The 13,391-nt window shown below is 41.1% G+C and overlaps 1 protein-coding gene across 1 annotated transcript in view; it reads left to right on the top strand.

Annotated features, from left to right (window-relative positions):
• The window catches only part of LOC126412603 (protocadherin-like wing polarity protein stan), a 345,349-nt gene that overhangs the window by 90,010 nt on the left and 241,948 nt on the right, over positions 1-13,391 (top strand). Inside the window, exons 12-13 of the mRNA XM_050082273.1 lie at positions 1,618-1,767; positions 10,245-10,419. Coding sequence (XP_049938230.1) covers positions 1,618-1,767; positions 10,245-10,419 — 325 coding nt within the window. The remainder of the gene's footprint in view (positions 1-1,617; positions 1,768-10,244; positions 10,420-13,391) is intronic.

Raw genomic sequence — 13,391 nt, 5'->3', positions numbered from 1 at the left:
ATGTAATCCAGTGAGTAGTGTACTACAGTGTTACTACGAAGCCTTGTGTTTCCATCGAGTTGATACAGTCTTTAACTGACACTTGGATATCGGGTAAAAATCAGGACTTGGGATGTTTTTTGTTCTATTACTATGCATTAATGTCCACTTGTCATTTGTGAGCTGCATGTGATATTAAACAGTATTTCCCTACATATATTCCAATTCACTTTCAGTATTGCATGATCAGTGTAATAAGACCATTTAAACATGCACACACTTGAACAGTCGCACACAAGACTATATATACTGGGATTACAGTTTTATTGTAGGATACTTGCTGAATTGCTGTGATTTTTCAGCTGCACAGTGCTTGTGCCATTAGAAAATGCATACTAAAGTTTCTATTCACTACGTATTAGTTGCTTATTATTCCCGTCTGCTGTTATCTTCATCATAGTGCACAAATTCCATATATATAGTTATAATAGAGGGAAAGATTCCACGTAGGAAATATATATCTAAAAACAAAGATGATGTGACTTACCAAATGAAAGTGCTGGTAGGTCGACAGACACACAAACAAACACAAACATACACACAAAATTCAAGCTTTCGCAACAAACTGTTGCCTCATCAGGAAAGAGGGAAGGAGAGGGAAAGACGAAACTTGTCTTTAAATATGTCTGCTTGTGTCTGTATATGTGTGGATGGATATGTGTGTGTGTGCGAGTGTGTACCCGTCCTCTTTTCCCCCTAAGGTAAGTCTTTCCGCTCCCGGGATTGGAATGACTCCTTACCCTCTCCCCTAAAATCCACATCCTTTCGTCTTTCCCTCTTTCCTGATGAGGCAACAGTTTGTTGCGAAAGCTTGAATTTTGTGTGTATGTTTGTGTTCGTTTGTGTGTCTGTCGACCTACCAGCACTTTCATTTGGTATATATATATATATATATATATATATATATACTTCTGTCAACATTCTTTTCCTAACACTGTTAATCATGCTGCATGTCTGCCTAACACAGGACTGGATATTCAGTGCAATTCATGAGCTTCTGGACAGACACTTGTATTTTCTTTTCCCTAAACTGAAAGTACACATGAAAGATACAAGATCCAACTCTTCTGTGGAGACTCAGACTGTTGTGATCAAAAGACTAAAGAGAATCTGTAAAGGAGGATTGTTTGACGCCATGAAGAAATTAAAACATATGCCAAGCGCTGTATTATGAAACGTAACGTATTTTGAGCTAGTAAGGAATGCTTGCACACCATTGTTTTTTAATTTCTTAATGGTGTATTCAGGACCTTAAGGATCGTACATTGTGTGTGTGTGTGTGTGTGTGTTTTTTTTGTTTTTTTTTTTTTAGAACTTCATATGCAGGGTTGAGAAACTGTTTTGATTAACACTAAGGATACATTTAGTCATGAGACTATTATCTCTTTAACTCTTATACTGACTCTTCATTTGCATTATAAATTTGTACTTAGTAGATGAGTATTCTATGTCAAATGGTATGTTAATCTGGTTTTGCTCTGTTCTCCATCCCTTAAATCTGATCAGAGATTTACCATTGAAAATGTAAAAGCAATCATTTGGCTTTCATAAACAAAGACTGATATGTTTTCACTTTAGGATGATACTGATGTTGATGCAAAAATCTTGAATGTGAGCTTCTCTGCTCGGCGACCAGATTTGAATGGAGATGAGTTTTATTCACCACAGTTTCTGCAGGAACAAGTTTATCTTAAACGGACTATTTTGGCCAGGCTATCAACAGTTCAGGTGAGTAATAATATAATGAAAAATAGAAATGATAGTGTGTTATGGTAATATAGCAACACATTAATTTTTTATAAAAACTTGGTAGTCCATTAAGATACCTATTGTTATTCAAAGTATCTTGCAGCCTTTATGTGGTTGATAAATGACATTATTTGTATGTATAGACAAGGCAGCGATACACAGAAAGGAATATCTTTGATTACAAAATATATCGCTGGTATTATTATACAGCACAGTTTGCCTCATTCATACCAATATGAGAACATGCTGGAAACCAGATAATAGAATGCCTCCATAAACATTTGCAAAAATTCTGTGAAGCTATAAAAATAAGATAAAAGTAAATACTAGACTTTCTAATGCAAAATATGCAAAATTATAAACACATCCTAACTTCCATAACACATAATTACTGTATTGTAATATTGTGTATTATATTATTGTGTATCTTCTATAACACTGCTAACAGTGAGCATGTAGCTCGATACCAGACTGGACAAATAAAAATATAAAAAGCAGCAAGCAGTGTTGTCCGAGTCTATATAAGCAAATAATGTCATTTAGCAACACTAAGATACTAGTAAGTGTTCTTGCACATGGAAGGAAATAATCATGATTTTAGTTGGGCCACAACATTTTGTCACACATTTTTCGTACATTGTGAAATAGCTATTCAAGACAAATACAATTTCATGTGAATCTGTCTGCCAGTTTTTTAACTGTTGAAAATGGAGGAGCAAACTCAATATCAACCTTCACCAAGTTAAGATGAATTTGTATGTATATTGGAATGATATTTCATGTTATTTATTTGGTTGAAACACACACATTACAACTTATAGCTTTTTATGTGGATGTAATCATAAACCAACTATGTGCCGTTCACACACACACACACACACACACACACACACACACACACACACACACACACACACACACAATTTCGATAAAATTTTTTATGTAATGTTTATGTTTCAAATCAGTCTGTTTAGAATTTTGTGAGGGTAATTTTGTGTAAATGAATATATTTTGATTCCTTCAAGAATACTCATTAGCGGTCCTTTCTGTGCAATATGTAAAATTCCGTTAAAGCATTTGACAGATTCTGTATTGGTCAAACTGGACGGAATGTCAGTATTCAATACCGAGAACACATTAGAGATAGCGATAGTAACCCATCAGTTTTCTTTCACCACTTTAAAACAGAACGACATACAGTGGACTGTGGAGAATAAGCCATCGAGGTTTTACACATTGAACAAACAAGAACTACCAATGTGAGTAGTCTTGAAGGAATTGAATATATTCACAAATACAGAATTACCCTCAAGAAATTCTGAGATAAACCCTTTTATTTGAAATATAAACATTACATAGAAAATTTAACTGGAATCATCCTTCCAAACAAGAAATGAGTAGAAAAACAAAATCTGTACACATGATTTGTCAATTTCATCCTGTGACTAGAGCAGTCTTTTCTATTCACTTGTAGAGTATAGTCATTAGCACAGTGTGGGTAGATTCAATGGCTGCTTCATAGTCTGCACACCCCAGAAACTTTGAGCTGTTTCCTGACCTGTTTATTTTATTTCATATTGAGTTTCATATAATCATTTGCACTAAATCCACTTGCTCATAGAATAAGACACTAAACAATCCGCAGGATACTGATAAAACAGGTTAAAAAAATAATTTCACTAAAACAAATAAAATTATTGTACAGGTAAGGTTCATATTACAAATCCTGGGGCTTTTCCTGTCATTTATCGCTCCCTTCACCTCTCTCAGTAATATCTGTATGTGAAAGACTTTAAGTTGCACAATGGTTTACAGTCACCATTAAGCTATGTTTCCACATATAATAAACAGGGCAAGTCAATTCAAAGGTTTGTGGATGTCAGTGTTACCTCGAACAGGATCATGGCAAGTAAAGTGCTGCATTGTTCAAACCAACCATCAGTTTTAGGAGAGCTTTACCTTTTTTAAAAATAGGTGACATAATACAGTAGAAGCTCTGATTTATTGTAATAAACTCTAATGTATAACAAATGGACATTCCACCAGGAAGTCTATCAACTTTGATTTGAAAATCTGGGGTTCATCATATCTATTTTTTAATTCTGCTGGAAGCCTGCTGAAAATGTACTTGGAGAATTGTGAACAGCATCCTGTAAAATTGTTAAGGAAGTGTTGTCCAAGTCCAAACTAATTTTTGCAAATTATTTGTGAGATGCCAACCTGAAGTATAAATTTTAACACCATGTAACAAAATAAATTGCTTGGCAACTTGCCAGAAAGTCAGTGAAACAAGGTATGGTCCCTGTCATTAACTATTGCTTTCTCATTGTCAAAGAGTGACTATACACGCTGCAATACATCCCTGAAATTTGATATGTGCAGCTCCTCAAACTTTTAATTAAAATTTAGAAATCAAAGGTCATGGGTGTGTTGAGTGAAGGTGGCATATGACATATTAATCTTGAATAAGACAGTTTTATTTCCATGCAACGAAACTGTGGTGACTCCTTCACTTGCCTCCATCTGTAGCAGCAGACAACAGGCTGCAAAGACTGGAAACCAGCCCTACAACAGCCTCCCTGGACACTTCCACTGGACGGGGAACTTAGATGGCCACACTTTCCAGATGCTAGGCGTGCTGAACCATCGCTCGGCCAGTCTCTTGTTCAGCTCTGACAAGGCAACAGCTCCGGCCAGTCTCTTACCAGCTCGTTTGTGCAACGCCGCCGCATTTCACAGGGATATGCATGAACCACAAAATTCTTACCCCATGCTTGTTGTTGTTGTCATCCTGTTGTGGTCCATTTAATAAGAGCAGTGCTATTACGTTTTTTTTCCACGCTGTCTTCCTGAGCTGCGTCTTCTCGAGGTGGTACTACTGACTGCAGGAGTACAAAGCCTGGTGCTGGACACCCAGTTTGTCTGCCTGGTACCAGAAATTGGAATACCATCCTCCAATGGGTATCGATATCTGTTGACAGTTATTGACATATTTACTCACTGGCCAGAGGCCATCCCTATCCCAGTCATTTCAGCCTTCGTTCCAATCTGGCTGTCCTGCTTCAGATGCCCATGTGAATCACTACAGATAGTGGGTGACGGTTCACCTTGGCCCTCTTCCGATCTCTGGCAGCTACCTGCAGCTCCAATTTCCACCATACCACCAGCTACCACCCTGCAGCTAACAGAATGGTGGAGTGGTTCCAGCACACACTTAAAGCTGCCCTCACATGCTATTCTTGTGAGCGGTCTGCTGCCCTGCCTCTGGTGCTTCTAGACCTGTGGAAACTTTGGCTACCGAGCTGGTATACAGACACCAACCTACCATTCCCGGTGAGTTTTTGGAAGTGACCCCGTTCCCTCCTGACAGCCCCATTCCAGGTTTCATGTGGCATCTCCAAGGCTACATGGCCCAACTGCGACCAACACCTCCACAACAGCACGGTGTGCACTGTACCTTTATCCTCAGGAACCTGACAGCATGCACACGTCATGTTTTCGATGGACGCATACCAGCTGCCTCTTTGCCCTCACTATTCAGGTCCGCACTTTGTGTTGCAACGTTGTGACAAGACATTCTCCATTTGTCTGAAAGGGCTCGTGAAAATTTTCTCCATAGGCAGGCTGAATCTAGCCTATGTTCTAGTCTCCTAATGAGCACAGCACCATTGAGACAGGGTTGCCCTCACCTATCACTGTATCCAGCACAGCACCATCAAAAATGCACCTGATACAACGCAGGCCAACACCTTCCCATCAGATGTCCGTGACATACCACCAGCTGATGCAACCGCGGATGTCGTGCCTGACACACCATCAGCTTAAGCTGACACTTGTTCACCACCAACTGGCTACAAGAGTGACACACACCCCAGTGCCTGGGACCCTGATGTCGCCACCGCACTACCCTTTTCGCAACCGACACAGGCAGAGCCCCTCCTACACAGGCGCCCCGCCATGCTCAACAGTGTCGTCACCACCGCCGCTAGCACCTGCACGATTGGAGCAACGACACTACTTCAAATGCTCCCAACACTGTACGCAGGAACTGCCCATGCCCCTCCTTTCACTGGAAGCACAGCACAAGCACAGCAGTAACAACCCTTGCATGCCTCACAGCAAGCATGTCAGTCAGTTTCAAGTATCCTTTGAGCAGTTGACACCAGTGTTTTCCTCTCTAAAGGGGGGAACTGTGTGTTGACTCCTTCCCTTACCTCCATCTGTAGCAGCATATGGCGGGCTGCGTAGACTGGAAACCAGTCCTACAACACCTCTGCTGGTCACTCCCGCCAGAGGCAGGACTGAGACGACCATGCTTTCTGGATGTTAGGCAAGCTGAACCGTCACTTGACCAGTCCCTTGTTCCACTTCGACAAGCAACATCCCCGGCTGTGCTCTTGCCAGCTCGCCTGCGCAATGTCACATGGTCCGTGTATCATGTGCCGCGTTTCACTGGGGTACGTGCAAACCACAGAATTCTTACCTGTGCTCATTGTTGTTGCCCTGTTGTGGTCCATTTAATAAGAGGAGTGCTACTGAGATTTTTCCATGTCACCTTCCTGAGCTGCATCTTCTTGAGGCGATTCTACTGACTACAAGAGTACAAAGCCTTATGCTGGATGCCTGGTTCATCCACTCGGTATCAGAAATTGGAATACTGCGTGCAGTGTAGTGCAAATAATGCATTGCGCACTAGGACTACCAGTCCCATTTATTACTATACTATCCCCAGCTGTTTAGGCACTCCCTTGCCGCCAAGCACACTGTTGAAGCAGTTTTCCCATGCCACTGGACGACACCAAATGTAGGTTACAGGCCACTCGTGGTCCATCTGTCCAGACCCTCCTCGATTAAGAGGCATTAGCCAATTTCAAATGTTACTGTAGTTGTTATCTTTTGTGTTAATGTGTTAGAACCAGCCCGCAAGGCTCTTTCAGTGCTCCCCATTATGTACTGCCATTTTCTTAATTAGCACACCGCTTAAGCATGTGCGCTCCTTAGGTGTATAGGAGGGAACATAAATTGTTCCTTCAAGACTGTAACCTGCTACTGGTTAGTACTTAATTGTGGACTCAGGGCATTACCAGTTTTCCACCTTTCTCAGTGTCCAACATGAGATGCCATTACCTTTGCTCATGGCTTCTGGGGATCGAGGAGTTCCTCGGCGCCACATAGCTCCAAGTTGAATGGAAAGACTGAACCAGAGAGTTTGAAAGTTCTGTGACAAGTTAGGCTGCAGCTTCCTGGACATGTGCCATATGGTTGAGAAGTGTAAGGTTCCCCTAAATTGGTCTGGTGTGTACTATACATGAGAGCCTACTACTCAGATAGCTGACTCTGTGTGGGGTGCACGCAAGGGTGTTTTTTTTTTTTTTTTTTTTTTTTTTTTTTTTTTTTTTTTTTATATATATATCACTCAACTGTCCATCCAATTGAGATAATGATAGCTGTAGGAAAGCAAGAAATATCAGTGTAAGATCAAAAGAAATGCCTCCCACAGGTGAGAGTATTAAAATCCTAATGGTAAACTGCCGGAGCATTCACAACAAACTGATAGCAGTGCAAGTTTGGGGGAAAATTTAAGTGTACATCAAAAGGATAGGAAAATGGGAAATGGAGGGGGTGGTTTTGTCGCAGTAAATAAGAAACTCAAATGCATAGAGGTGCACGTGCGGGTGCCCCCCCCCCCCCCCCCCCCCCCCCCCCCAAACACACACACACACACACACACACACACACACACACAAAACTGCAGTCTCAGGCAACTGAGACCACACTGTGAGCAGCAGCACCAGTGCCTGATGGGAGTGGTGACTGGGTGGTGATAAAGAGGAGGCTGGAGCAGGGAGGGGGAGGGGGAGGGATAGTATGGTGGGGGTGACAGACAGTGAAGTGCTGCAGGTTAGATGGAGGGCAGGGGAGAGATGGGGAGGGGAAGTAGTGGAAAAGGAGAGAAATAAAAAGACTGGGTGTGACGGTGGAGTGAAGACTGTGTAATGCTGGAATGGGAACAGGGAAGAAACTGTATGGGTGAGTACAGTGACTAAAGAAGGTTGAGGCCAGGAGGATTATGGGAACGTAGGATGTATTGCAGGGAAAGTTCCCACCTGTGCAGTCTAGAAAACCTGGTGTTGATGAGAAGGATACATATGGCACAGGCCGTGAAGCAGTCATTGAAATGAATGATGTATTGGGCAGCCTGCTCAAGAGTAGCGTGGTCCGCTTGTTTCTTGGCCACAGTTTGTTGGTGGCCATTCATGCAGACAGACAGATTGTTGGTTGTCATGCCTACATAGAATGCAGCACAGTGATTGCAGTTTAGCTTGTAGATTACATGATTGGTTTCACAGGTAGCCCTGCCTTTGATGGGATAGTTGACGGTAGTAACAGTACTGGAGTAGGTGGTGGTGGGAGGATGTATGGGACAGGTCTTGCATCTGTGTCTATTACAGGGGTATGAGCCATGAGGTAAGGGAATGGGAGCAGGGGTTGTGTAAGGGTGGATGAGTATATTGTGTAGGTTCGGTGGACAGTGGAATACCACTGTGGGAGGGGTGGGAAGGATAGTGGGCAGGACATTTCTCATTTCAGGCCACGATGAAAGGTAATCGTAACCCTGGCAGAGAATGTAATTCAGTTGCTCCAGTCCTGGGTGTTAATAAGTTACGAGGGGAATGCTCCTCTGTGGCCAGACAGTGGGACTTCGGGAGGTGGTGGGAGGCTTGAAGAACTAAGCACGGGAGATTTGTTTTTGTGCAAGGTTGGGAGGATAATTATGATTAGTGAAGGCTTCAGTGAGACCCTCGGTATATTTCGAGAGGGACTGCTCGTCACTGCAGACGCGACGACCATGGGTAGCTAGACTATGTGGAAGGGACTTCTTGGTATGGAACAGGTGGCAGCTGTCGAAGTGGAGATATTACTGATGGTTAATAGGTTTGATATGGACAAAAGTACTGATGTAGCCAACTTTGAGGTGAAGAGTAACATCTAGGAAGGTGGCTTGATGGGTTGAGTAGGACCAGGTGAAGCAAATGGGGGAGAAGTTACCGAGGTCCTTGAGGAATGTGGTTAGGGTTTCCTCACCTTCGATCCATGTAGCAAAGATGTCATCATTGAATCTGAACAAGGTGAGGGATTTAAGATTCTGAGTTTTTAGGAAAGATTTGTCTAGATGGCCCATGAATAGGTGGGCATAGAATGGTGCCATGCGGGTACCCATAGCCATAACCCTGATTTGTTTGTAGGTAATGCCTTCAAACAAGAAAAATTGTGGGTGAGGATATAGTTGGTCATGGTGACCAGGAAGAAGGTTATTGGTCTGGAATCCGTCGGGCATTGGGAAACGTAGTGTGCAATATTGGTAAGGCCATGGGCATTAGGAATGTTAATGTACAGGGAGGTGGCATCAATAATGATGAGCAGCGCACCGTGTGGTAAAGGGACAGGAACTATGGAGAGTCAGTGGAGGAAATGGTTGGTAACTTTTACATAGGTGGGTAGATTCGGGTTATAGGTTGAAGGTGTTAGTCCTTGAGAGCAGAGATTCTCTCAGTGGGGGCACAGTAACTGGCTACAATGGGGTGTCCTGGGTGGATAGGTTTATGGACTTCAGAAAGTAGTGGTTATTGAACATATACAGTGAAGGGCAGCACAAATGATCACAGGTTTGTTTAATCTGAGGGAGAGTGTCACAGAGATACTGAAGGAAGTGAACGGGAAGGTTCTTGAAGATAGATGTAAACTATTCCAAGAAAGTGTATTAACAAAGTTTCAAGAACCAGCTTTAAATGATTACTGTAGGAATACATTGCGACCCTCTACATATCACTCACATAAGGGTTGTAGGATAAGATTAGAGTAATTACTGCACACACAGAGGCATTCTAACGTGATTCTTGCTGTGCTCCATTCGTGACTAGAACAGGAAAAAACCCTAGTAACCGCTATAATGGGATGTATCCTCTGTCATGCACCTCACTGTGGTTTGAAAACAATAAATGTAGATGGAGAAATAGAAAAGAAGCTTTCACTTTTCAGTATCGATGATAGTGTAGTGCATTCTTATAGTGGAGTCAGCAGCTCTTAGTTTGTACACATAATTGTGATTATTTCAAGAAAGCCTTTTGCATATTGTTAATGTTAAGATTGTAATCTGGCTGGTTCATGGATAATATGATTATCTTGTTGTTATAGAATTATGTAGTTGGGTATAGTACTCATTAGGTCATAAGTAATTGTAAGTTATAGCTGGAATGTCCGTGTTTTATTGATTTGATGTAAGAAGTTGTGTTCAATGAAGCTAGTTATTAATCCAATTTAGGATATATAAATGTAGGTTGGTTCACGTTGTATAAACAGACTATTACATTTCATGCATTTTCCTTTTTTAGCCTTTAGTTGGTGCAAGAAATGCACTTATGATGTACTGGAATAATCTTGCCCTTTTGTCATAGGTCTTACCCTTCGATGACAATCTATGTGTTCGCGAACCATGCCTGAACTATGAAGAATGTCTGACAGTACTTAAATTTGGCAATGCATCAGGATTCATTAGCAGTGATACTGTTTTATTTCGTCCAATATACCCAGTCACAACATTTGCGTGCCGCTGTCCTTTGGGGTTTACAGGTGAATAGATTCTTGTGAAAGTTTTTCTTCTTCTTTTTTTTTCCAAACTTGAGAGTGCACTGCTGAGTAGAAAATTTATTACTTTGCATAAATAATTTTAGCCTGTGACAAACAATTGGCTGAACTTTGAAGATAATTGTTATTAATTGCTACTATTTTTTGCTGGTATTGTTATTTTAAATTTGCTGTGTGCTAGTTATGAATTAACTATTGTTAAACAAGAACTAACAACAGTGCTGTCTACTCCCCATGTTTGCTTAGTTGTTGATTTGCTAAACTTGATATGGAGCACCTTTTTCCTTGTTCTAATAGCATGCCAAATGAGGAAAGAAGCATTCATGCTTTATTATGAGGCCTATAAAATTCAGGTATCAGAGTTTAAATATGAACTGTGTTTAGATATGTTTTTTGTGGAAGGGGAAGAGGACAGAAACAATGCGACAAAATAGTAAATACAATGCCTGAAAAAAAAAGTGAAGCACCCAGAAGGGGAGGAAGAAATGAAATACAGCTTCACAGGTTGAAAGGGTGTGTGGTGATATTGCAATGACTGTAAAATTGAAATCAGTGTACAAAGAACTTGGCAATATGAACCCAAATATCACTGTGACAGTGCACCCTCGCTGGCTTCAATGGATGCACTGATTTGGTGGGAAAGGGTTCATAAAACTAGTGTGTCCTATTCTGAGGCAAGTTGGCCCATAACTATTGTAACTGAACTTTGATATTATGGATAATGGCACTGGAGTGGGGTTGATGCCCGAGATGGTCTCTCTCATATTTTACTGGGAATGGATATGACTACTGGAGTACCTCAACACCACTTGGACAGTTCATAAAGACATGTACTGTGTAAGGAAGGATGAGCACACTCATGTTGAAAATAGGCGCTGTGATACTGTCGCAGGCAAGGTAACACGTGAGGACGCAGTTCTGTGATATGCAGTTGTGCTGTCATAGTTCCCTAACTACCAGCCTTGATCTAAAGTTGTCCTGATAACTCCGCACTCCATGACAACAAGGTTAATGCTGCTGCGTCTCTCCAAAACATTGTAAGAATGGACCCTATCCACAGCTCACCGCCATACTCGCCACAATTCATCACTGCATACAATGCAATGCCACTCAGCAGCAATCAGTGCTTTCTGTCACAGCACCACTCCAAACACAGCAGTTTGTGTTGAGGGACATTATTTCCTTAGTTTGGCTGCTGTTAGACCAATGGTGTGGACGACTCAGAATATTACAGGGAGTCTATTACTTGTTATCATATGGCAGCAACGATATGAAGGGTTTACAATGTGGTGTGTGTGTGTGTGTGATAGTCAGATGTAGCTGAACAGAACCTTGACAACGAGTATACTTGACTTCATGTTCCTGTGTTGTCCAACATCAAGGCCACTGTCACATTCAAATAACTTACAAATCTGGATATTGCACGATTTGACCAGGCAGCCAAATGGAGACGCAGAATGAGTCCCATGAAAACTCTGAAGTTCTGATAACACTGTCTCACATGAATATGTGACATCGCCATATAGTTCACAGTGGTCACTGAACATCTGACACTGTTCATGGCCCTTATATACTCTACCGGGCCTGGTAATAACAATATACGTGAACAACACTAGTGCAGTCCGGTGGCCATTCTACCTGTCAGAGAGAGTTGCAACTAAAATCTTTTACATCCCCACCAATGGTGTGTACATGTTTGAAGTTACATTGACGTCTGACCCTGTTTTTCTTGACACTTCACTGTTTTTTTTCCAAGGATTGTAAAAGATATTAGAGGAAAAATTACAACATAAGACAAATAGTTCCAAATTCAATGTAGAAAGTCGGACTACTTTTGACAGCTATGTCTCTCAGACAGATCAGAAGAACTTGATGATAGGATTCAGAGCAAAAGTTCTCAGACTGTACCCTAAACTACTGTTGATTAGATTGTGTTCTGTAAAAGGCTTGTAAGTACCGCCAAAACAGGCTAGTGACCTGTTATGTGCATTTTTCACAGGCTTGTTCATGTTGGGTGACTTTATAGAATACCCCAAAATAAATTGCAAGTGAACTGCTGCATATAAAGGGTCATAATAAGTGTTATTTGGATGATAAATGGTCAAGTTAATCAGTGATGACAGTGAATCGAGTATGTGGTATTGGGGAATAGTTCACAATATCATATTACTTTCATAATATAATATCGATAGAAAAAAAATTTCATTCACCAAGTGGCAGCAGGAGAAAATATATAGAAGATTTGGTAATGTGCAAGCTTTCAATGGCAGTGGCCTCTTTTTCTGGCAGAAGGGTTAAAGTGAAAGGAAGAGGGTTGAAGACAAATAAAGGTGAAGTTCAGGAAATGGGAAGAATTATGGAAAAATCGCCCAGAATCCTGGATCATGAGAAACTGTTGGATGGGATGAGAAGGGGAGAAAGTCTTTCCTTCATTCCTCTTCCTCATCCTTGAACTCTTCTTCCAGAAAAAGAAGCTACTAACTCCAAAAGTTTGCACATTTCCATATTATGCATTTTCTCCTGCTGTCACTTGTTGAGTAAAATTTTAGGTATCCATATTATATTTTGACACACACGTATATATATTACTCAGAATATCATAATGGGTATTGTGGAGACCCTGTGAGAGGTTTCTGACAATTAGCGTGTTTGTGAACTGTATTTAAATGATTGTAGTATTTTCACATTATTAATGTTTGGTCAGTGTCTCTCAATGACCAAACACATTATAAAAAATTTAGTAGTGTGAGCATGCTATTAAACATTATGCCAATTGCAAATGACCAGCTATGATATTCTGAGAAGTTAACAGTGACAGGCATGTGTAGCTGTTTGATAACACACATGAGAAGCAACAAGTTTCTTCAGATTTTCCCTGGAGCATAGCAGTAAAGCTTCCATTTCATTTGGAAGAGAACCAAATAAAATTTAGGATTGGAATATTTGCCAGTTTCAGT

This window comes from Schistocerca serialis, chromosome 1, assembly GCF_023864345.2.
Source record: "Schistocerca serialis cubense isolate TAMUIC-IGC-003099 chromosome 1, iqSchSeri2.2, whole genome shotgun sequence".
Taxonomy (NCBI): domain Eukaryota; kingdom Metazoa; phylum Arthropoda; class Insecta; order Orthoptera; family Acrididae; genus Schistocerca; species Schistocerca serialis.
The sequence above is the reverse complement of the archived record's forward strand: the minus strand, read 5'-3'. Positions and strand labels throughout refer to the sequence as shown.